This window comes from Hemitrygon akajei, chromosome 1 (assembly GCF_048418815.1).
Source record: "Hemitrygon akajei chromosome 1, sHemAka1.3, whole genome shotgun sequence".
In the NCBI taxonomy this organism is placed as follows: domain Eukaryota; kingdom Metazoa; phylum Chordata; class Chondrichthyes; order Myliobatiformes; family Dasyatidae; genus Hemitrygon; species Hemitrygon akajei.
The window spans coordinates 221151421-221173523 of NC_133124.1; the positions used below are offsets into that span (position 1 = coordinate 221151421).

At 45.7% G+C, this 22103-nt stretch overlaps 1 protein-coding gene across 1 annotated transcript in view; it reads left to right on the plus strand.

The window, feature by feature from the left end:
• The first annotated feature begins 866 nt into the window (after nt 1-866).
• The window catches only part of LOC140736117 (adhesion G protein-coupled receptor A2-like), a 73811-nt gene continuing 52574 nt past the window's right edge, over nt 867-22103 (plus strand). Inside the window, exons 1-3 of the mRNA XM_073061911.1 lie at nt 867-938; nt 1381-1543; nt 18711-18924. Of these exons, the coding sequence (XP_072918012.1) occupies nt 18791-18924 (134 nt within the window). The 5' untranslated portion in view covers nt 867-938; nt 1381-1543; nt 18711-18790. The remainder of the gene's footprint in view (nt 939-1380; nt 1544-18710; nt 18925-22103) is intronic.

Genomic DNA, 22103 nt, shown 5'->3' on the forward strand with positions numbered 1-22103 from the left:
GAGTGGCATCACTAAGATGCTAAGTGATGCATCTTAGCATCTAAGACTGGCATCAGTAGATATGGAGGAACATTCTACCTTCCAAAGACATTTGGATTAATTGTTACATGGGAGAAATAGGGAAATTAAAAATTAACTTTACTGGTCATGTGAATATTGAAATGCACAAAAAATGCTTCATTTGTGTCAAATCTAATCAGTGTGGATTGTGAAAATCAGCAAGTGTCGACACACTTCTGCCACCAGCATAGTGTACCCACAGCTTACTGTTTGTGTTTGGACTGTGGGAGGAAACCGGAGCAGCTGGGGAAACCCACAGGGTCACAGGGAGAACGTAGAAAACTCCTCACAGGCGGGAATTGAACCTGAGTTTCTGGCACTGTAGAGTGTTACACTACTGTGCCGCCCTATTTTGAACCATTAACAAGCTAAAACATGATGGGCCGAATGGCCTAATTCTGCTTCTGTGTCCTATGGTCTACAATGTTCCAAGAGTACTACTTAGCACATTCAGACAAAAGGTGATGTAATGTGGACAGGAAAGAGGCAAGCAGAAACATCTGGATATTGAGGTGGGATTAACGTGTTTCCTGACAGGAGTGAAGGATTCCCGCTCTCAACGTCTTCACTGAGTCCCATTATTCGCAAATTCTGTCTGCGACTGCGATTCTCCAGATCAATAATCTTGGCTTTATACTGCTCCAAAGTTCGAGTAGTTGAATGTAATTTCTTTTCTAAAGAGTTCACAGGGTATTTCCCAGCAAGGATGGGGACTGGAATTGGCTTCATCTTTCTGTGTGAAATTGTTGAGGTCTGCTGCAGCATACGGGCAATTTCTAACAGTTGATCTTTTACACACTGAACAGAAATATCTCAGGGAACATCTTCTCCACGCTCAAACCCGATCTCTTGGATGGTTTGGCCTCGCTCAAAGTCATGTGAGTATGAAGCAGATCCTTCAAATCGTGGCCGCAGCCTCCCTTCCGCCAGCTTCCTTCGTCCTGACAGGACTTTGGTCACTGAAATCTGAAAGGGCTGTTCACGCTGATGCATCTCTGCAGATCTTCCTCGGTTTGACCATGGTGCTGTTCACATCTGCTCACACTGAGGGACAGGTAGTACCAAGGGAGGGTCACACTATGGGAGGGTAGTACCAAGGGAGGGTCACACTATGGGAGGATAGTACCAAGGGAGGGTCACACTGTGAGAGGGGTTGTTACTGAGAGAGCGGCAGCACCAAATGAGGGTCACACTGTGGGAGGGGTGGTTCTGAGGGAGGGTCACATTGTGCTTTGCACTTGGAAGGGTGCGGCTGAGGGAGATCAGTGACCCCTGACCCTCCTTGAAATCGGAGTGACAATGATATGCTTTTGTCTTCAGCGATTTCAGTACGGAGTACCTGGTGTGCGACTGTAACATGCTGTGGTGCTGAGCTGGGAGAGGAGGAAGTCCGTGCGAATCTCCGAGGAAACGCTGTGTGCTTTTCCTAAAGCACTGAGTGGAAAGCCGTTGAAAGACCTGAAGGAAAGCCAGCTGGTGTGTGGTAAGCACCAACACTGCATCAATTTATAAATCACCTTTAACACAGCCAGAGGTTCGCGGGTAATCCTCATTGGAGGCGTGGAGAGGGAGCAACCAGTGGTTGGTTACAGCTTCTTAGGAGGAGGAGGAGAGGTTTGAGCAGAGATTGTAGAGTGCAGGGCTTGGACGGAAAGGGTTTGGCATTGGTGGGTGATTACATGTGGGGAGGTGAGTGAGCTGTGGGAGTCTCGGAGGATCAGACAGTCCATGATTTCATCCCGGGTCAAAGACACATGTTTAAAGTGAGAGGGGGTAAGTTCGAAGGGAGATGTGCAGGGTAAGGCTCTCTTTTTAGAGAGTGGTAGGTGTCTGGAATGGGCCACCGGGGGTTAGAGTCATAGAGCATACGGTGCAGAAACAGGCCTTTCAGCCCATCTAATCTGTGCCAAATTGTTCTTCTGCCTTATCGAATCAACTGTGGACAGATTGAGGTTAAGGCAGATACAGCAATGGCTATTGGACACATGAATGTGCAGGGAATGGGGGATGTGGGTCATGTGCATGCAGAAGGGATTTTGTTTAAATGCATATTTTATTACCTGTTAATATTAGTGTTAATATTTTATGTGTTGTGTGTGACATATGTACTGTGTTTTACACCTTAGTCCCTGAGAGATGTTTTGTTTGGCTGTATACATGTGTGTGGTTGAATGACAATGAACTTGGTCAGCACAGAGAGTGTGGGCTGAATGGCTTGTTCCTGAGCTGTACTGTTCTGTGTTCCGTGACCTTTTCTGTGTGTCAGTGGGACAAAAGCAGCATAGCCACAGAAAGAAGCAAATAGTAAACACGAGAGATTCTGCAGATGCTAAAATCCAGAGTAACACACAAAATGCTGGAAGAACTCAGCAGGACAGGTAGCATCTATGGAGAGAAACAACCAGTCGAAGCTTTGGACCGAGACCTTTATATAATAACCATATAACAATTACAGCACGGAAACGGGCTGTCTTGGCCCTTCTAGTCCGTGCCAAACGCTTATTCTCACCTAATCCCACTGACCCGCACTCCACCCATAACCCTCCATTCCTTTCCTGTCCATATACCTATCCAATTTTGCTTTAAATGACAATACCGAACCTGCCTCTACCAATTCTACTGGAAGCTCATTCCACACAGCTACCACTCTCTGAGTAAAGAAATTCCATCTCATGTTACCCTTAACTTTTGCCCCCTAAGTCTCAACCCATGTCCTCTTGTTTGAATCTCCCCTACTCTCAATGGAAAAAGCCTATCCACGTCAACTCTATCTATCCCCCTCATAATTTTAAATACCTCTATCAAGTCCCCCTCAACCTTCTATGCACCAAAGAATAAAGACCTAACTTGTTCAACCTTTCTCTGTAACTTAGGTGCTGAAACCCAGGTAACATTTCTAGTAAATCTCCTCTGTACTCTCTCTATTTTGTTGACATCTTTCCTATAATTCGGTGACCAGAACTGTACACAATACTCCAAATTCGGCCTCACCAATACCTTGTACAATTTTAACATTACATCCCAACTCCTTTACTCAATGCTCTGATTTATAAAGGCCAACATACCAAAAGCTTTCTTCACCACTCTATCCACATGAGATTCCACCTTCAGGGAACTATGCACCATTATTCCTAGATCACTGTGTTCTACTGCATTCTTCAATGCCCTACCATTTACCATGTGTGTCCTATTTGGATTATTCCTACCAAAATGTAGCACTTCACACTTATCAGCATTAAACTCCATCTGCCATCGCTCAGCCCACTCTTCTAACTGGCCTAAATCTCTCTGCAAACTTTGAAAACCTACTTCATTATCCACAACGCCACCTACCTTAGTCATACTTACTAATCTTTCATCAGGACCGGAAGGGGGCTGAAGCCAGAGAGAGAAGGTAGCGGGAGGGGAAAGAATACAAGGTGGCAGGTGAGAGGTGAGACCAGGTGAGTGGGTGGGGGGAGGGCAGTGAAGTGAGAAGCTGAGAGGTGATTGGTGGAGAACATAAAGTGCTGAAGAAGGAATCTCTCGGAGAGGAGAGTGGACCACAGGGGAAAAGGAAGTGGTGGTGGGGGGGGGGGGGGGAGGGAGGAACTGGAGGCAGGTGATGAGCAGGTGAGGAGAGGAGATGGGGTAGGTGGGGGACAAATTTAGCCTAATGATCAGATCCCAACTTTCAAAAGGGAATTAATGGAAAACTGTAAATATTGCACTTTAGGAGGGAGCCCTCTGGCACTTAGGGAGCTTCCTAAGTGGAGGGAACTCTCCAGCACTGAAGAGTTCCTCACTTGGAGTGAGTCCTCTGGCATTGAGGGAGCTCTCTACAAGGATGGAGTCCTCTGGCAATGAAGGAGCTCCTCCATTCTTGTGGAGGGAGCCCAAAGGCGCTGTGCGAGCTCCACACTTGGAGTGAGCCCTCCAGGACTGAGGGAACTCCCCCCTCGGAGGAATCCCCCTGCCAGCCCCTCACTGATGTCAGGCCCCCTGACTGTGTGCCTCTCCTTACCTGCTGCGATTGTCAGCGCACTGGTTAGAATGTGGCATGGCTCCTCTCATCCTGGAACCTGTGGTGTTAACTGGTCTGTCCAACAAATCAGATCCCCGTTCAAATAGATGCCAGTCAAGGAAAGCTTTTACCGTGTGAGTGCAGTGGGATGGTTGAGTGGGAGGGTGTTGGGAAGTGTGGGCCTGCTTTGTTGGCACTGGAAGCGTGCAGGCTGCCCCCAGCACGTGACGTTAACACAAACAGCACTTTTCACTGTATCATGTGATTAATAAATTGGATTCTGAATCTGATGGAGGGGTAAGGTCAGAAGGGGAGTTATTGAACTGTGGAGGGAGGGGGTAGTGGGAGAGTGGGGGTAGTGATATTGTGGGGGGGGGTCAGACAGGGAATTATTGAACCATGGAGGGAGGGGACGGTGGGAGGTTGGGGGTAGTGATGTGGGGGGGGGTCAGATGGGGAATTATTGAACCATGGAGGGAGGGGACGGTGGGAGAGTGGGGTAGTGATGTTGTGGGGGGGGGGTCAGAGGGGGAACTATTGAACCATGGAGGGAAGGGACGGTGGGAGAGTGGGGGTAGTGTTGTGGCTTTCTCGGTCAGCTTTCTGTGGCTGCACTCCATCTCCTGCACATGCTGAAATTATCTCTGTCCAAAATGTTGACCTCTGTTAGTCCTGCCTGACCTGCTGGGTTCCTCCAGCATTTTGTCTGTGTTACTCGGAGGTCTCAGCTGTGAGTAAATTCCTGGAATGAACTGTTTGCCCATTTGGGAAGCTGGATTAGTTGTCCCAGAACAACACACATAATGCTGGAGGAACTCAGCAGGTCAGGCAGTATCTATGAAAAGGAATAAACAGTCAATGATTTGGGCTGCAATCCTCCATCTGGACTGGAAAGGAAGGGGGGGAGATGGCAGAATATGAAGGTGGGGGGAGGGAAAGGTGGACAAGCTAGAAGGTGTCAGGTGAAGCCAGATAGGTGGGGAATGAGGGGAATGAAGGGAATGACTAAATTTACATGCCTCTACAGCTTCTTTCGGTCCTGTGCAGTAGCCCCTCCATACCAGACAGTGATGCAGCCTGTCAGAATGCTCTCCATGGTACAACTATAGAAGTTTTACCAATCAATTTGAAATCAATTTGAGGAAACTATGGGAGAGGAGGTTAGTTCACCAGTAGAGCAAGTAAGTAGACAGTGTGTGAGGGAGGAAAGGCAGGTGATGGAGAAGGGAGGCGCTCAGCCCGAAGTTGTAGGGGAGAAGAAAGAAAAGGATAATAAATTTGAATGCATTGCTAGGGATGAAAAGAGAGGAGGAGGTGGAGAGTATCTTAAATGTATCTATTTTAATGCTAGGAGCATTGTAAGAAAGGTGGATGAGCTTAAAGCGTGGATTGATACCTGGAATTATGATGTTGTAGCTATTAGTGAAACATGGTTGCAGGAAGGGTGTGATTGGCAACTAAATATTCCTGGATTTAGTTGCTTCAGGTGTGATAGAGTAGGAGGGGCCAGAGGAGGAGGTGTTGCATTGCTTGTCCGAGAAAATCTTATGGCGGTGCTTTGGAAGGATAGATAGATAGATAGATAGATACTTTATTCATCCCCATGGGGAAATTCAACCTTTTTTCCAATGTCTCATACACTTGTTGTAGCAAAACTAATTACATACAATACTTAACTCAGTAAAAAATATGATATGCATCTAAATCACTATCTCAAAAAGCGTTAATAATAGCTTTTAAAAAGTTCTTAAGTCCTGGCGGTAGAATTGTAAAGCCTAATGGCATTGGGGAGTATTGACCTCTTCATCCTGTCTGAGGAGCATTGCATCGATAGTAACCTGTCGCTGAAACTGCTTCTCTGTCTCCGGATGGTGCTATGTAGAGGATGTTCAGAGTTATCCATAATTGACCGTAGCCTACTCAGCACCCTTCGCTCAGCTACTGATGTTAAACTCTCCAGTACTTTGCCCACGACAGAGCCCGCCTTCCTTACCAGCTTATTAAGACGTGAGGCGTCCCTCTTCTTAATGCTTCCTCCCCAACACGCCACCACAAAGAAGAGGGCGCTCTCCACAACTGACCTATAGAACATCTTCAGCATCTCACTACAGACATTGAATGACGCCAACCTTCTTAGGAAGTACAGTCGACTCTGTGCCTTCCTGCACAAGGCATCTGTGTTGGCAGTCCAGTCTAGCTTCTCGTCTAACTGTACTCCCAGATACTTGTAGGTCTTAACCTGCTCCACACATTCTCCATTAATGATCACTGGCTCCATATGAGGCCTAGATCTCCTAAAGTCCACCACCATCTCCTTGGTCTTGGTGATATTGAGACGCAGGTAGTTTGAGTTGCACCATATCACAAAGTCCTGTATCAGTTTCCTATACTCCTCCTCCTGTCCATTCCTGACACACCCCACTATGGCCGTGTCATCAGCGAACTTCTGCACATGGCAGGACTCCAAGTTATATTGGAAGTCTGATGTGTACAGGGTGAACAGGACCGGAGAGAGTACGGTTCCCTGCGGCGCCCCTGTGCTGCTGACCACCGTGTCAGACCTACAGTCTCCCAACCGCACATACTGAGGTCTATCTGTCAAGTAGTCCACTATCCAATCCATCATGTGAGAGTCTACTCCCATCTCCGTTAGTTTGTGCCTTAAGATCTTGGGCTCCTCTAGGAGCTCCTCTAGGGAGGCTATTTGGGTGGAATTGAGGAATGGGAAAGGTGTAGTAACACTGATAGGAGTGTATTATAGGCCACCTAATGGGGAGCGTGAGTTGGAAGAGCAAATGTGTAAGGAGATTGCAGATATTTGTAGTAAACACAAGGTGGTGATTGTGGGAGATTTTAATTTTCCACACATAGATTGGGAAGCTCATTTTGTAAAAGGGCTGGATGGTTTAGAGTTTGTGAAATGTGTGCAGGATAGTTTTTTGCAACAATACATAGAAGTACTGACTAGAGATGGGGCAGTGTTGGATCTCCTGTTAGGGAATGTGATAGGTCAGCTGACAGATGTATGTGTTGGGGAGCACTTCGGGTCCAGTGATCACAATAGCATTAGCTTCAATATAATTATGGAGAAGGACAGGACTGGACCTAGAGTTGAGATTTTTGATTGGAGAAAGGCTAACTTTGAGGAGATGCGCAGGGATTTAGAGAGAGTGGATTGGGTCAAGTTGTTTTATGGGAAGGATGTAATAGAGAAATGGAGGTCATTTAAGGGTGAAATTATGAGGGTACAGAATCTTTATGTTCCTGTTAGGTTGAAAGGAAAGGTTAAAGGTTTGAAAGCGCCATGGTTTTCAAGGGATATTAGAAACTTGGTTCGAAAAAAGAGGGATGTCTACAATAGATATAGGCAGCATGGAGTAAAGGAATTGCTTGAGGAATATAAAGAATGTAAAAGGAAACTTAAGAAAGAGATTAGAAAAGCTAAAAGAAGTTACGAGTTTGGTTTGGCAAATAAGGTGGAAGTAAATCCGAAAGGCTTCTACAGTTATATTAAAAGCAAGAGGATAGTGAGGGATAAAATTGGACCCTTAGAGAATCAGGGTGGTCAGCTATGTGTGGAGCTGAGGGAAATGGGAGAGATTTTGAACGATTTCTTCTCTTCGGTATTCACTAAGGAGAAGGATATTGAATGGTGTAAGGTGTGGGAAACAAATAAGGAAGTTATGGAACCTATGACAATTAAAGAGGTGGAAGTACTGGCGCTTTTAAGAAATTTAAAAGTGGATAAATCTCCGGGTCCTGACCGGATATTCCCCAGGACCTTGAGGGAAGTTTGTGTAGAGATAGCAGGAGCTCTGACGGAGATCTTTCAGATGTCATTAGAAACGGGGATTGTGCCGGAGGATTGGCGTATTGCTCATGTGGTTCCATTGTTTAAAAAGGGTTCTAGAAGTAAGCCTGGCAATTATAGACCTGTCAGTTTGACATCAGTGGTGGGTAAATTAATGGAAAGTATTCTTAGAGATAGTATTTATAATTATCTGGATAGACAGGATCTGATTAGGAGTAGCCAGCATGGATTTGTGCGTGGAAGGTCACGTTTGACAAACCTTATTGAATTTTTTGAAGTAGTTACGAGGAATGTTGACGAGGGTAAGGCAGTGGATGTAGTCTATATGGACTTCAGCAAGGCCTTTGACAAAGTTCCACATGGAAGGTTAGTTAAGAAGGTTCAGTCATTAGGTATTAATGCTGGAGTAATAAAATGGATTCAACAGTGGTTAGATGGGAGATGCCAGAGAGTAGTGGTGGATAATTGTTTATCGGGATGGAGGCCGGTGACTAGCGGGGTGCCTCAGGGATCTGTTTTGGGCCCAATGTTGTTTGTAATATACGTAAATGATCTGGATGATGGGGTGGTAAATTGGATTAGTAAGTATGCTGATGATACTAAGGTAGGAGGTGTTGTGGATAATGAGGTGGGTTTTCAAAGCTTGCAGGGAGATTTATGCCGGTTAGAAGAATGGGCTGAACGTTGGCAGATGGAGTTTAATGCTGAGAAGTGTGAGGTTCTACATTTTGGCAGGAATAATCCAAATAGAACATACAGGGTAAATGGTCGGGCATTGAGGAATGCAGTGGAACAGAGAGATCTAGGAATAACAGTGCATAGTTCCCTGAAGGTGCAGTCTCATGTAGATAGGGTGGTGAAGAAGGCTTTTGGAACGCTGGCCTTTATAAATCAGAGCATTGAGTACAGAAGTTGGGATGTAATGTTAAAATTGTACAAGGTATTGGTAAGGCCAAATTTGGAATATTGTGTACAGTTCTGGTCACCGAATTATAGGAAAGATATCAATAAATTAGAGAGAGTGCAGAGATGATTTACTAGGATGTTACCTGGGTTTCAGCACTTAAGTTACAGAGAAAGGTTGAACAAGTTAGGTCTCTATTCATTGGAGCGTAGAAGGTTGAGGGGGGATTTGATTGAGATATTTAAAATGTTGAGAGGGATAGATAGAGTTGACGTGAATAGGCTGTTTCCATTGAGAGTAGGGGAGATTCAAACGAGAGGACATGATTTGAGAGTTAGGGGGCAAAAGTTTAAGGGAAACACGAGGGGGTATTTCTTTACTCAGAGAGTGATAGCTGTGTGGAATGAGCTTCCTGTAGAAGTAGTAGAGGCCAGTTCAGTTGTGTCATTTAAGGTAAAATTGGATAGGTATATGGACAGGAAAGGAGTGGAGGGTTATGGGCTGAGTGCGGGTAGGTGGGACTAGGTGAGATTAAGAGTTCGGCACGGACTAGGAGGGCCGGAATGGCCTGTTTCCGTGCTGTGATTGTTATATGGTTATATGGTTATATATGGTTTTTGAGTGTATTTGTTGACATACCAAACCTCTTCAAACTCCTAATGAAGTATCGCTGCTGTCTCACCTTCTTTATAACTGTATCGATGTGTTGGGACCAGGTTTGATCCTCAGAGGTTTTGACACCCAGGAACTTGAAGCTGCTCACTCTCTCCACTTCTGATCCCTTTACGAGGATTGGTATGTGTTCCTTTGTCTTACACTTCCTGAAGTCCACTATCAGCTCTTTCGTCTTATTGATGTCGAGTGCCATGTTGTTGCTGCGACACCACTCCACTAGTTGGCATATCTCACTCCTGTACATCCTCTCATCATCCCCTGAGATTCTACCAACAATGGTTGTATCGTCAGCAAATGGTATTTGAGCGATGCCTAGCCACACGATCATGTGTACATAGAGGGTAGAGCAGTGGGCACCAGTGTTGATCGTCAGCGAGGACAATGTGTTATCACCAATCTGCAAAGATTGTGGTCTCCTGGTTAGGAAGTCAAGGATCCAATTATAGAGAGAGGTACAGAAACCCAGTTTCTGCAACTTCTCATTCAGGATTGTGGGAATGATGGTATTAAATGCTGAGCTATAGTCAATGAACAGATCCTGACATAGGTGATTGTGTTGTCCAGGTGGTCTAAAGCCATGTGGCGAGCCATTGAGATTGTGTCTGCCATTGACCTATTGTGGAGATAGGCATATTGCCATGGATCCAGGTCCTTGCTGAGGCAGGAGTTCATTCTAGTCATGACCAACCTCTCAAAGTATTTCATCACTGTAGATGTGAGTGCTACTGGGTGATAGTCATTAAGGCAGCTCACATTATTCTTCTTAGGCACTGGTATAATTGTTGCCTTTTTGAAGCAAGTGGGAACTTCTGCCTGTAGCAGTGAGAAGTTGAAAATGTCCTTGAATACTCCCGTTAGTTGGTTGGCACAGGTTTTCATGCCTTTACAAGTACCCCATCAGGACCTTCCTCCTTGCAAGGGTTCAGTCTCTTTAAAGACAGCCTAACATTGGCCTCTGAGACAGAGATCACAGGATCATCAGATGCAGCAGGGATCTTCACAGCTGTACTTGTGTTTCAAAGCAGACATAGAAGACGTTGAGTTCATCTGATAGTGAAGCATCGTTGCCATTCATGCTATTGGGTATCGCCTTGTAGGGAGTAATGTCTTGCAAACCCTGCCAGAGTTGTCGTACATCCGACGTTGCCTTCTACCTCATTCGAAATTCTCTCTTCACCCTTGAAATAGCCCTCTGCAAATCATACCTGGTTTTCTGGTACAGGCCTGGGTCACCAGACTTGAATACCATAGATCTAGCTTTCAGCAGACAATGTACCTCCTGGTTCATCTACGGCTTTTGGTTTGGGAATGAACAGTAAGTCTTTGTAGGCACACACTCATCCACACAGGTTTTAATGAAGTCAGTAACACCTGCAGCAGACTCATCCAGGTTCAAAGATGAATCCCTGAATACAGTCCAGTCCACTGATCCAAAGCAGTCCTGTAGGTGCTCCTGTGCTTCCCTTGTCCATACCTTCTTGGTCTTCATTACTGGTGCTGCAGTCTTTGGTCTCTGCCTGTACTCAGGGAGTAGAAGTACAGTTAGGTGATCAGACTTCCCAAAGTGAGGGCTTGGAATAACACCGTAACCATTCTTGATGGTGGTGTAACAATGGTCCAGTGTGTTGTTTCCTCTGGTATTGCAAGTGATCTGTTGATGGTAATTGCTTAGTGATTTTTTCAGACTAGCCTGACACAGGACTGGAGAGGAAGGAATCTGATAGGACAGGTGAGTGGACCATAGGAGAAAGGGAAGTAGGAGGGCACCCAGGGAGAGGTGATAGGCAGATGAAGACTAATAAGAGACTAGACTGGGGAATTGAGGAAGAGGGAGAGGAGAGGGAAGGTGCTCAACAAAGTGGTCCTCCAATCTACGTTAGGTCTCACCAACGTCGAGGAGACTGCATTGGGGACAGCCGAATTTCAATAAATGACCCTGGAAGACGGGCAGGTGAAGTGTTGCCTCACCTGGAAGGACTGTTTGGAGCCCTGAATAGAGGTGCAGGAGGGGTTGAATGGGCTGGTATCGCATTTCTGTTGCTTTCACGGATAAGTGCCAGGAGGGAAGGCAGTGGGGAGGGATAAATGGACAAGGGAATCACAGAAGTAACGATTCCTGTGGAAAGTGGAGACTGGGAGGGAGATTTAAAAAAGTCCTTGTTGGCAGCATTCTGTTGAAGATGGTGGAAATTTCAGAGAGTGATTTGTTGGATGTGAAAGCTTATGGGCTGGTAGGTGAGGGCAAGAGAATTCTATCCCAGTTAAGGAGGTGGGAAGATGGTGTGAGCACTGATGGAGGAGATGCAGGTGAGGGCAGCTTCAATGGTGGAGGAAAGGAAACCCTGTTTTTTGGAGAACATCTCTGATGTCATGGAATCCCAGAGCCCTGATGCATTATTTAAGAGAGAGAGAGAGAGAGAGAGAGATTGATTGATTGATTGATTGATTGATTGATTTATTTATTTATTTATTTATTTGCCACTTTCCACATGTTTTCTGTTGTAAATTTGTCCACCAACATCTCCCATTCAGTTTTGTTCTGTCAAAATCACTAGGCATTTTATGTGAATATTTTTAAAAATGATCAACTATTAATAAATTTCACTGGAGTTTATTAGTTTAATTTCTAGTTTGGGCACTGGGAAAGGAGCAGAGTGTTAACAATGGAAGCTTTAGAGAGGGTGCAGAGGAGATTTACCTGGATTAGGGAGCATGTCTTGTTAGGGAGCAAAAAAAAGCGGCACACCTGAGGACTGGGAGAAATTCAGAGTCCAGCAGAGGAGGACAAAGGGCTTAATTAGGAAAGGGAAAAAAGATTATGAGAGAAAGCTGGCAGGGAACATAAAAACTGACTGTAAAAGCTTTTATAGATACGTGAAAAGAAAAAGATTGGTCAAGACAAATGTAGGTCCTTTACAGTCAGAAACAGGTGAATTGATCATAGGGAACAAAGACATGGCAGACCAATTGAATAACTACTTTGGTTCTGTCTTCACTAAGGAGGACATAAATAATCTTCCGGAAATAGTAAGGGACCAAGGGTCTAGTGAGATGAAGGAACTGAGGGAAATGCATGTTAGTAGGGAAGTGGTGTTAGGTAAATTGAAGGGATTAAAGGCAGATAAATCCCCAGGGCCAGATGGTCTGCATCCCAGAGTGCTTAAGGAAGTAGCCCAAGAAATAGTGGATGCATTAGTGTTCATTTTTCAAAACTCCTTAGATTCTGGATTAGTTCCTGAGGATTGGAGGGTGGCTAATGTAACCCCACTTTTTAAAAAAGGAGGGAGAGAAAAACCGGGGAATTATAGACCGGTGAGTCTGACATCGGTGGTGGGGAAAATGCTAAGAGTCGATTATCAAAGATGTGATAACAGCTCATTTGGAAAGAGGTGAAATCATCGGACAAAGTCAGCATGGATTTGTGAAAGGAAAATCATGTCTGACGACTCTTATAGAATTTTTTTGAAGATGTAACTAGTAGAGTGGATAGGGGAGAGCCAGTGGATGTGGTATATTTAGATTTTCAAAAGGCTTTTGACAAGGTCCCACACAGGAGATTAGTGTGCAAACTTAAAGCACACGGTATTGAGGGTATGGTATTGATGTGGATAGAGAATTGGTTGGCAGACAGGAAGCAAAGAGTGGGAGTAAACGGGACCTTTTCAGAATAGCAGGCAGTGACTAGTGGGGTACCGCAAGGCTCAGTGCTGGGACCCCAGTTGTTTACAATATATATTAATGATTTAGACGAGGGAATTAAATGCAGCATCTCCAAGTTTGCGGATGACACGAAGCTGGGCGGCGGTGTTATCTGTGAGGAGGATGCTAAGAGGATGCAGGGTGACTTGGATAGGTTAGGTGAGTGGGCAAATTCATGGCAGATGCAATTTAATGTGGATAAATGTGAGGTTATCCACTTTGGTTGCAAGAACAGGAAAACAGATTATTATCTGAATGGTGGCCGATTAGGAAAAGGGGAGGTACAACGAGACCTGGGTGTCATTGTACACCAGTCATTGAAGGTGGGCATGCAGGTACAGCAGGCGGTGAAAAAGGCAAATGGTATGTTGGCATTCATAGCAAAAGGATTTGAGTACAGGAGCAGGGAGGTTCTACTGCAGTTGTACAAGGTCTTGGTGAGACCGCACCTAGAGTATTGTGTGCAGTTTTGGTCCCCTAATCTGAGGGAAGACATTCTTGCCATAGAGGGAGTACAAAGAAGGTTCACCAGATTGATTCCTGGGATGGCAGAACTTTCATATGAAGAAAGACTGGATCGACTAGGCTTATACTCACTGGAATTTAGAAGATTGAGGGGGGATCTTATTGAAACGTATAAAATTCTAAAGGGATTGGACAGGCTAGATGCAGGAAGATTGTTTCCGATGTTGGGGAAGTCCAGAACGAGGGGTCACAGTTTAAGGATAAAGGGGAAGCCGTTTAGGACCGAGATGAGGAAAAACTTCTTCACACAGAGAGTGGTGAATCTGTGGAATTCTCTGCCACAGGAAACAGTTGAGGCCAGTTCATTGGCTATATTTAAGAGGAAGTTAGATATGGCCCTTGTGGCTAAAGGGATCGGGGGTATGGAGAGAAAACAGGTACAGGGTTCTGAGTTGGATGATCAGCCATGAACATACTGAATGGCGGTGCAGGCTTGAAGGGCGGAATGGCCTACTCCTGCACCTATATTCTATGTTTTATGTTTATGAGATTCAAGCTTATTTATCATGTGTACATAGGAATGTACAGTGATAGATTTATGAGGAGAGGTTGAATGAGCTGGGATTTGCTCTTTGGAGTGAAGGAGAATGAGAGCTGACTTAATGGAGGTGTCCAAGATGATAAGAAGCACAGACTGAGTGGACAGCCAGAGACTTTTTTCCCAGGATGGAAATGGCTAATACAAGAAGACATAGTTTAACGATGATTGGAGGAAAGTACAGTATAGAGGGATGTCCAAGGTAAATGTTTACACAGAGAGTGGTGATTGCATGGAATGCCCTGCCAGGGTGGTTTAGGAGCCTTGGATAGACATATGGATGAAAGGAAAACAGAGGATTATGTGGGAGGGAATGGTTCACACATCTTTTCCGTAATGAGGCGACCAGAAAGGACCCATCTAATTTCTCATATTTCCTTACAACTGAAGAGTTGGTCTGCACAACGCTTTACAGAATGAGCAACCCAGGTTAATTTCCTGCCGCTTTCTGTAAGGAGTCTGTGTGTTCTCCCCATAACCTCGTGGGTTTCCTCCCACAGTCCAAAGATGTATCAGTTGGTAGGTTAATTGGTCATTATAAATCACCCCATGATTAGCCTTGGGTTAAATACGGGCTTGCTTGGAGAGCTGGAAGGGTCTACTCCAGACTGTATCTCTGTAAATTAATTAATGGATTAATTAAGAGGCCGTTTGGTCTGAGGAGTTTATGCTGATTCTCAGAGCAATCACACTAGTCTTAATTCCATCATTCCTTTCTTTCATATTCCTCTCAATCACCACCAGCCCCACCTCCGTCTCCCACTGCCCAGCCTCATGGGGTAACATACAGCAGCCAATTAACCTACCATCTCTTGGAGAGAGGACATTTAAGTTCATCTTTCTGGTCAGTGACCTTTCTTCAGCTGGAGACCGAGCATTGAGTTGGAGCAAAAGGCCTTCTGCTCCTTGGCCTGTGGCGGCTACAGGTTTCCTTTACCAAGGACCTCCCGTTTCCTCCTGTCGAATGGAAGCTCGCTGAGTCAGATGTGGCTGTTCCACCCCCAGCTGCTGCTCGTAGCTTTCCAAGGCTCAGGAACACCTTTGCACCTCCTCTTTCCAAGTAGAAAGAACTTTTCTGGACAGTTTTCAAAAAGAAACTAAGTATTTGGCTTTAAGAAATCATCATCTGAGCCAAGACAGCCAAATCAGCCTCATTTTCCTTAATTGGGAACATGCAGGATACTTGGCATTATTGACAGATTCCATGCAAAAGCAAGATTTGTTTCCTAAGCAAGCCTTAGGAACACCAGTTTGGCCTGATTGAGGCTGTGGTGAAAGAAGGATCTCCGGGACCTGGTGTAGATGGTGCAGAATGGCCCAGAAGCAGTCTGTCAGCTCCATGAAGGACAGGAGAAGCCATAGAATGCAACCACATGGCCCAAAGGGTAAGGCATCTGACTTTGGTATTTCATTTGTCAGACGAAATGTCTTGAGAGACTCGACTGATGCTCCTTCCCCTCTTGATTTCAGAAGCGACTGTTTGAATCTATCCACAAACCTGTCTGAATGTGTATGACATGGGGGTGAGCGGAGGTGGATAATTTCACTGTTCTGGCAGAATACAACAAGCTGCTGTGGACTGAATGAGTGCCATTTTCAGAAACAAGCATTTCTGGTATCCCAAAGTGGCTGAAGATCTGAAGCAGCTGCTGAATGGGAGCCTCTGTCATTGTTGACTTTATGGATGATACTTCTGGCCATTTGGAATAAGCATCGACCAGTACAAGGTAAGTACATCTGCAGATTGGGCCAGCGAAGTCAATACTAGACTCCAAGGTCTGGTAGCCTGAGGCCGTGGATGTGGATCAGCTCTACTTGGATACTTTGCTGCCAAAGTACACTGCCTGCATATGGATAGGATATCTTCATCTCTGCCTGGCCAGTGCCCAAAGCTTCTTGCCAGGGCTTTCATTCAATTGATGGCCAGGTGACCATGGTGGAATAGTTTCAGTACTTTTGGTCAAATGTTCATGGACTCACTATTCTGTCTCCATTAGGCAGAAGTCCACAGTTGAGAGAGATATGTGACATCAATGGAAGGGTGCAACATCTTCCTCATCTTTGACTGGCCATCAGTCAATGAGATAGGATCTGCAGCTGTTTCTGCACCGATCTAGCCACGATGACTGGAAAACCTTCAGCCGCATCTAATACAACTTGGTAGACTTTGCAATCGATTGAAATCGCAGTCACGACTGCATCTTCATTTTCATGAATCTACTGATTCACAAGTTTGGAATGGGCATCCACCTGACCATGTTCCTGGGTTGATGTGGACTTGACTTCAAAATCGTAGCTAATAACGTCATTGCTCACCTTTGCAGATAGTTGGCTATATACGCTGGGATGCCTTTCTCAGACCCGAAGATGGACGACAGTGGCTTGCGATCAGTAAGCAGAGGGAAGCATCTTGTGGAATTTCTCCATGGCAATGATGATTCCCAGGGCTTCCTTCTCGATTTATCCATAGTTCCTTTCTGTTGTGGTCAGTAGTATGGCTGCATGTGACAGCTTTTTCAGAACCATCAAGGAATATATGGGAAATGTCAGCCCCCACCCATGACTGGACATATCCACTGGGCAATGATAGACAACTCTGGGTTGAAATACATCAAGCCGAGGTTGGATGACAACATATTCTTCACCCTATCATAAGCCTCAAGGCATTGCTTGGACCATTTCCAGATAGCACCCTATTGAGCAGGCATTGAGAGGCTCCCTCAGCCAGTGCATTGCTGGAGGAAATGCTGAACGGTGACTGGTCATGCTCAAAGATGGAATGAAATCTGATGGTGGAGGCATTTTTCAAATAGCAGTTTTCAGGACCATGCTCATCTATGATGAATCCCTGATATTTAATTGAAGACACCGGGAGGCGACATTTTTCTGCCCAAAGTCACATTTGGAGTTTGTTCAAAATGTGGTTGAGGTGTTGGCATAGCTCCGTCTGATCTGTGTCCATCACAATGAAGTCATCGAGATAAGTGGCGACACCATCATTACCACCCAGCATGGTATCAATTAGCTGTTGGAAAATTGAAGAGCTGCCTTCACCTTGAAAGGCAAACAGAGAAAGGAAAGCAACCCCTTATGTGTCGTAATGGTGAGAAGCTCCTGTGAATTTTCTGTCTCTTCCACCTGGAGATGGGTTTCAACCAAGTCCAACTTTGCAAAGTAGTGACCAGCAACCAATTTTACAGAGATCTGCTGGTACCAGTAATGGGTGCTGGTGTGTCTCCAGAGCTGCACTGAGACCAGTTGAGAAATCGCTGCAGGAAACAGGTTGGATGTTGGTAAACAGGAAATGGGTTGATCGTTGGTAACCAGGAGAACGGGGCTGGATGTCAGTAAGCAGGGGAAATGGGTTGGATGTTGGTAAATGGGAAATGGGTTGGATGTTGGTAAATGGGAAATGGGTTGGATGTTGGTAAATGGGAAATGGGGTGGATGTTGGTAAATGGGAAACAGGTTGGACGTTGATAAATGAGAAATGGGTTGGACGTTGGTAAATGGGATACAGGTTGGACGTTGGTAAATGGGATACAGGTTGGATGTTGGTAAATGGGGAACAGGTTTGACATTGGTAAACAGGAAACAGGTTGGACGTAGATAATCAAGGCAAACAGATTGGACATTTGTAAATGGGAAATGGGTTGGATGTTGTTAAATGGGGAACAGGTTGGATGTTGGTAAACAGGAAATCGGTTGGACTTTGGTAAATGGGAAACAGGTTGGACGTTGGTAACCGGGGGAAATGGGTTGGATGTCAGTAACCAGGGGAATTGGGTTGGACGTCGGTAACCAGGGGAAACGGGTTGGATGTCGGTAACCAGGGGAAACGGGTTGGACGTCGATAACCAGGGGAAACGAGTTTGGCAAAAGGACCAGAAGCAGCTGCCAGGAAAGTACAGGGTGAACATTCAGTGAAAGAGGTAAAATGGGTGGTTTGACATGCAAATCAGAATCAGGTTTAAGCTTTACATATTTTCCTTAATGGTGGCATGGTAGCAAAGTGGTTAGCATAAAGTTTTGCAACGCCAGTGACCTGGGTTCAAGTCCTGCCATTGTCTGTAATGTGTTTGTGTGTTCTCGCCGTGACTGTGTGGGTTTCCTCTGGGTGTTCCGGTTTCCTCCCACAGTCCAGAACCGTACAGGTTCGGGTTAGTAAGTTGAGGACATGCTATGTTGGTGCTGGAAGATTGGCAGCACTTGTCAGCTGCCCCAGTACATCCTCAGATTGTGCCGGTCGTTGATGCAAACGACATGTTTTACTGTATGTTTTGATGTGAAGAATAAAGGTAATCTAATCTGTCATCATAAAATTAAAATTAAATCTAGGCCTGTGTGGAAAACTGGGGCATCATCGAAACTGTGAGATAGCTGAGCTAGAATGAATGAAATGAACTGTGAGATGAATGGCCTGTGGGTGCAGTGGATGAAACTAAAAGGGTGTACAGGGTATGAGCTGGTTCACTGAGTTCCCTTTTGGCCACAGATGGACCTCTGGAGCTACCCATCCTGCAGCTGATTCCCGTCCTTCGCCAGGTGGTCTTCCAAGGGGACCGTCTACCGTTTATGTGCACAGCCACCTACCTGGACAACAGCACCCAAGTGCTGTGGTACCACAATGGCATCCTGGTGCAGCCGGAGGAGGAGAATGGCGTGGTCATTATGGAAAGCCTTGTTCACGATTGTTCGTTGATATCCAGGTAATGTGTACAAGAAGGGACAACTGGGGTGCGTGGTAGCATAGCAGTTAGGCCAACAATGCCAGCTGTAAGATTGGGATTTAATTCCTGCTGCTGTGTGTAAGGAGTCTGTACTTCTCGTGACTGTGTGTGTTTCAGCCTCCTCCCACGGTCCAAAGATGTACAGGTTCGGGTTAGTGAGTTGTGGGCATGCTACGCTGGCGCCAGAAACACGGTAACACTTGCGGGCTTCCCATCACAAACCTCACAGATTTGATTTGATGCATTTTACTGTATTTGGAATGAAAGAGAAGGTTGGTTGTTTGTTTGAAGGGTTGCTCACTGAGCCCGGAGGTTAGGTCGCAAACGTTTCATCAGTAGTCAAGGTGACGTCATCAGTGTGCAATTGAGTGCTGTTTTTGCCGAGTGCTCATGTTTATATCCGTCGGACTCATTGTCTGATTGGTTGGCTGCTGCACTGGGCAGTTTACAAACCTATACATCTGTGGGATTGGGCTGAGGCGTGAGCCACGGACACCTCGGACACGGAACCTATGCTCACCACGATCAATAACCAGCGGAGATCACTCAGCTGTCAGGTTAGCCGAGAGTGGCCAGCACGACAGCCAACCGATCAGAATGACGAGTCGGGCCAACGTAAACAACACTCAGTTACACCCTGGTGAGGTCTCCTCAACTGGTGATGAGATGTTTGCCACCTAACCTCCAGGCTCAACCAACAACCCTACAAACATTTCACTGTGTGTTCCGATATTTTGATGTCCTTGTGACAAATACAGCTTATCTCACCTTCTGTTGGCTGGCTGTTCTGTAGGGCAGCGTAGAGAAGGCACAGGGCCAGGCAGGCTGAGGGACCAGGCTTTATGCAAGGGCAAGCCTTCGAGGTGAGGGGGCAATTGAACCCTTGGGTGCTCCCTAACATCGTACAGACATTGGAGTTTGAGGCAGAGAACCAGTGAGACTGCAAATTCAGCTTTGCACCAGGTTATCACATACTTGGATAGCCTTGAACTTGTAGGCCGGATTGTGGATGGAGGATGCTGGGTTTTAGGCGGAGGAAATAGAGTTCTGAGCATCATGGAAGTGTTGAGAAAAGATTAGACACTTAGACCATAAGGCATGGGAGCAGAATTAGGCGGCTTGGGCCATCGAGTCTGCTCAGCCATTCCATCATGGCTAATTTATTTTGCCTCTCAAACCCGTTCTCCTGCCTTCTCCCCATAACCTTCGACACCCTGACTAATCAAGAGCTTCCACTTTAAATATACCCAATGACTCGGCCTCCGCAGCCATCTGTGGCAATGAATTCCACAGATTCGCCACAGTTAACACAACACTATTACAACTGCGGTGTTGGATTCCGATGTCATCTGTAAGGAGTTTGAATGTCATCCCTGTAGAATATGTGGATCTCCTCCGGATGCTCTAGTTTTCTCCCACAGTCCAAAGGTGTGGCAGTTAGTAGGTTAATTGTTCATTGTAAATCGTCCCATGATTAGGCTAGGATTAAATCGGGTTGCTGGACGGTGTGGCTCGAAGGGCCGGAAAGGCCTATTCTGTGCTGTATCTCAGTAAGTAAATAAATTCCTCCTCATCTCCATTCTAAAAGGACATCCTTGTATTCTGGGATTGTGCCTTCTGGTCCTAGACTCACCCACTGTAGGATTAAAGAGATCTTTAATGGGTAATGAGTTTTGGGCAGAGAGTGTTGGGTTCTGGTTGAAGAACGTTAAGCTCTAGGTGGTAGTTGTTGAGGTCCAGGTGGATGGCATGGAATCGTGTGCATGATGAAGTTTTGGCTAATGTAGGGAGGTGCTGCATTCCGTATGGAGGCTTTTGGGATCTGAATAGAGGCAGCTGGATTTGGTTGGAGCTTATTGTTGGATTTTGGATGGAAGGAATTATGTCCAGGATGGTTGTTGCAAACTCCTGGGTCATTGGGTTTGAAGTTTGGATTGAAAATAGTCCATGCTGATTTGAGGCTATTGAATTCTGACAGAGGGTTATCTGGTGGCCCAGGTGGGATCGGTATGGACTGAATTCTAGATGGAGAACTCCCTCTTCTGCTTTCAGGAAGTTAGTTTCGGATGGGGGTGGTGGTGAATTTAGGATGGAGTGGGTGCATTCTGGCTTTGTGACAGAGGATATTGTGATATAGTCATAGAGTTGTACAGTTGTTGACATAATGCATGTTTCGACATACATGTGACAAATAAAGCTAATCTTTATCTGTAGCTCACCCTTCATCTTATATGATCTACCCTGCTGCTAAATTCACGTTACAGTGTCTACCTCCCTGCCCTCATTATTCTCTGGTCACTTCTTCCAAAAATCCAATCAAATCTGCAAAACACGCGTTTATTTTTATTTATAGAGATTCAGCACGGAACAGACCCTTCCAGCCCTTAGAGCAACCCACTAATTTAACCCTGGACTAATCACAGGACAATTTACAATAACTAATTAAAACCTGGTGCTCTGGTGCCCTGGTTTCCTCCCACAGCCCAAATGCCAGTACGTCTTTGGACTGTGGGAGGAAACCAGGGCACCCGGAGGAAACCCACAAACCTCCGGGAATGATGTACATACAGACTTGCTTACAGAAGACACTGGAATTGAACTCTGAAATTCAAATGCCCAAGCTGGAATGGAGTTGCGTTAGCCGCTATACTACCATGGCACCTATGTTTTCCCACACACAAGGGTGATTGTCTATCCTTAATCAGTCCTTGCTTTTCCAAATCAAGAATGTATTGCAAAATCCTCTTCAGTAATGTTCCCACCACTGATGGAAGGCTCACTGGCCTATCATTCCCTAGTTCACCCCTGCAGCCCAGCCTATTGTTCCCTGGCTCAGTCCTGCTGTCCGGCCTATCATTCCGGGACTCATTCCTGCTGTCTGCCCACGGCCTATCAATTCCTGGCTCATTCTGCTCTCCAGCTTGTCCTGGCTTAAGTAACAGCACATCAACTTCTGGAAAGATGCAGGGCACTAGGTGGTGGTTGAGGATTTGGGACCCAGATGGAAGATATTCTGGGCAATGTTTATTCATCCACACTTCTGGGAATTATACTTGTTCTTAAGGAATGTCATCCCATCTGAGACATTGTGGATTGTCTCACAAGCTCTGATCTGCTAATACATGGGGTCAGAGTTTAAGTTCTTGGAGGAAAGTACA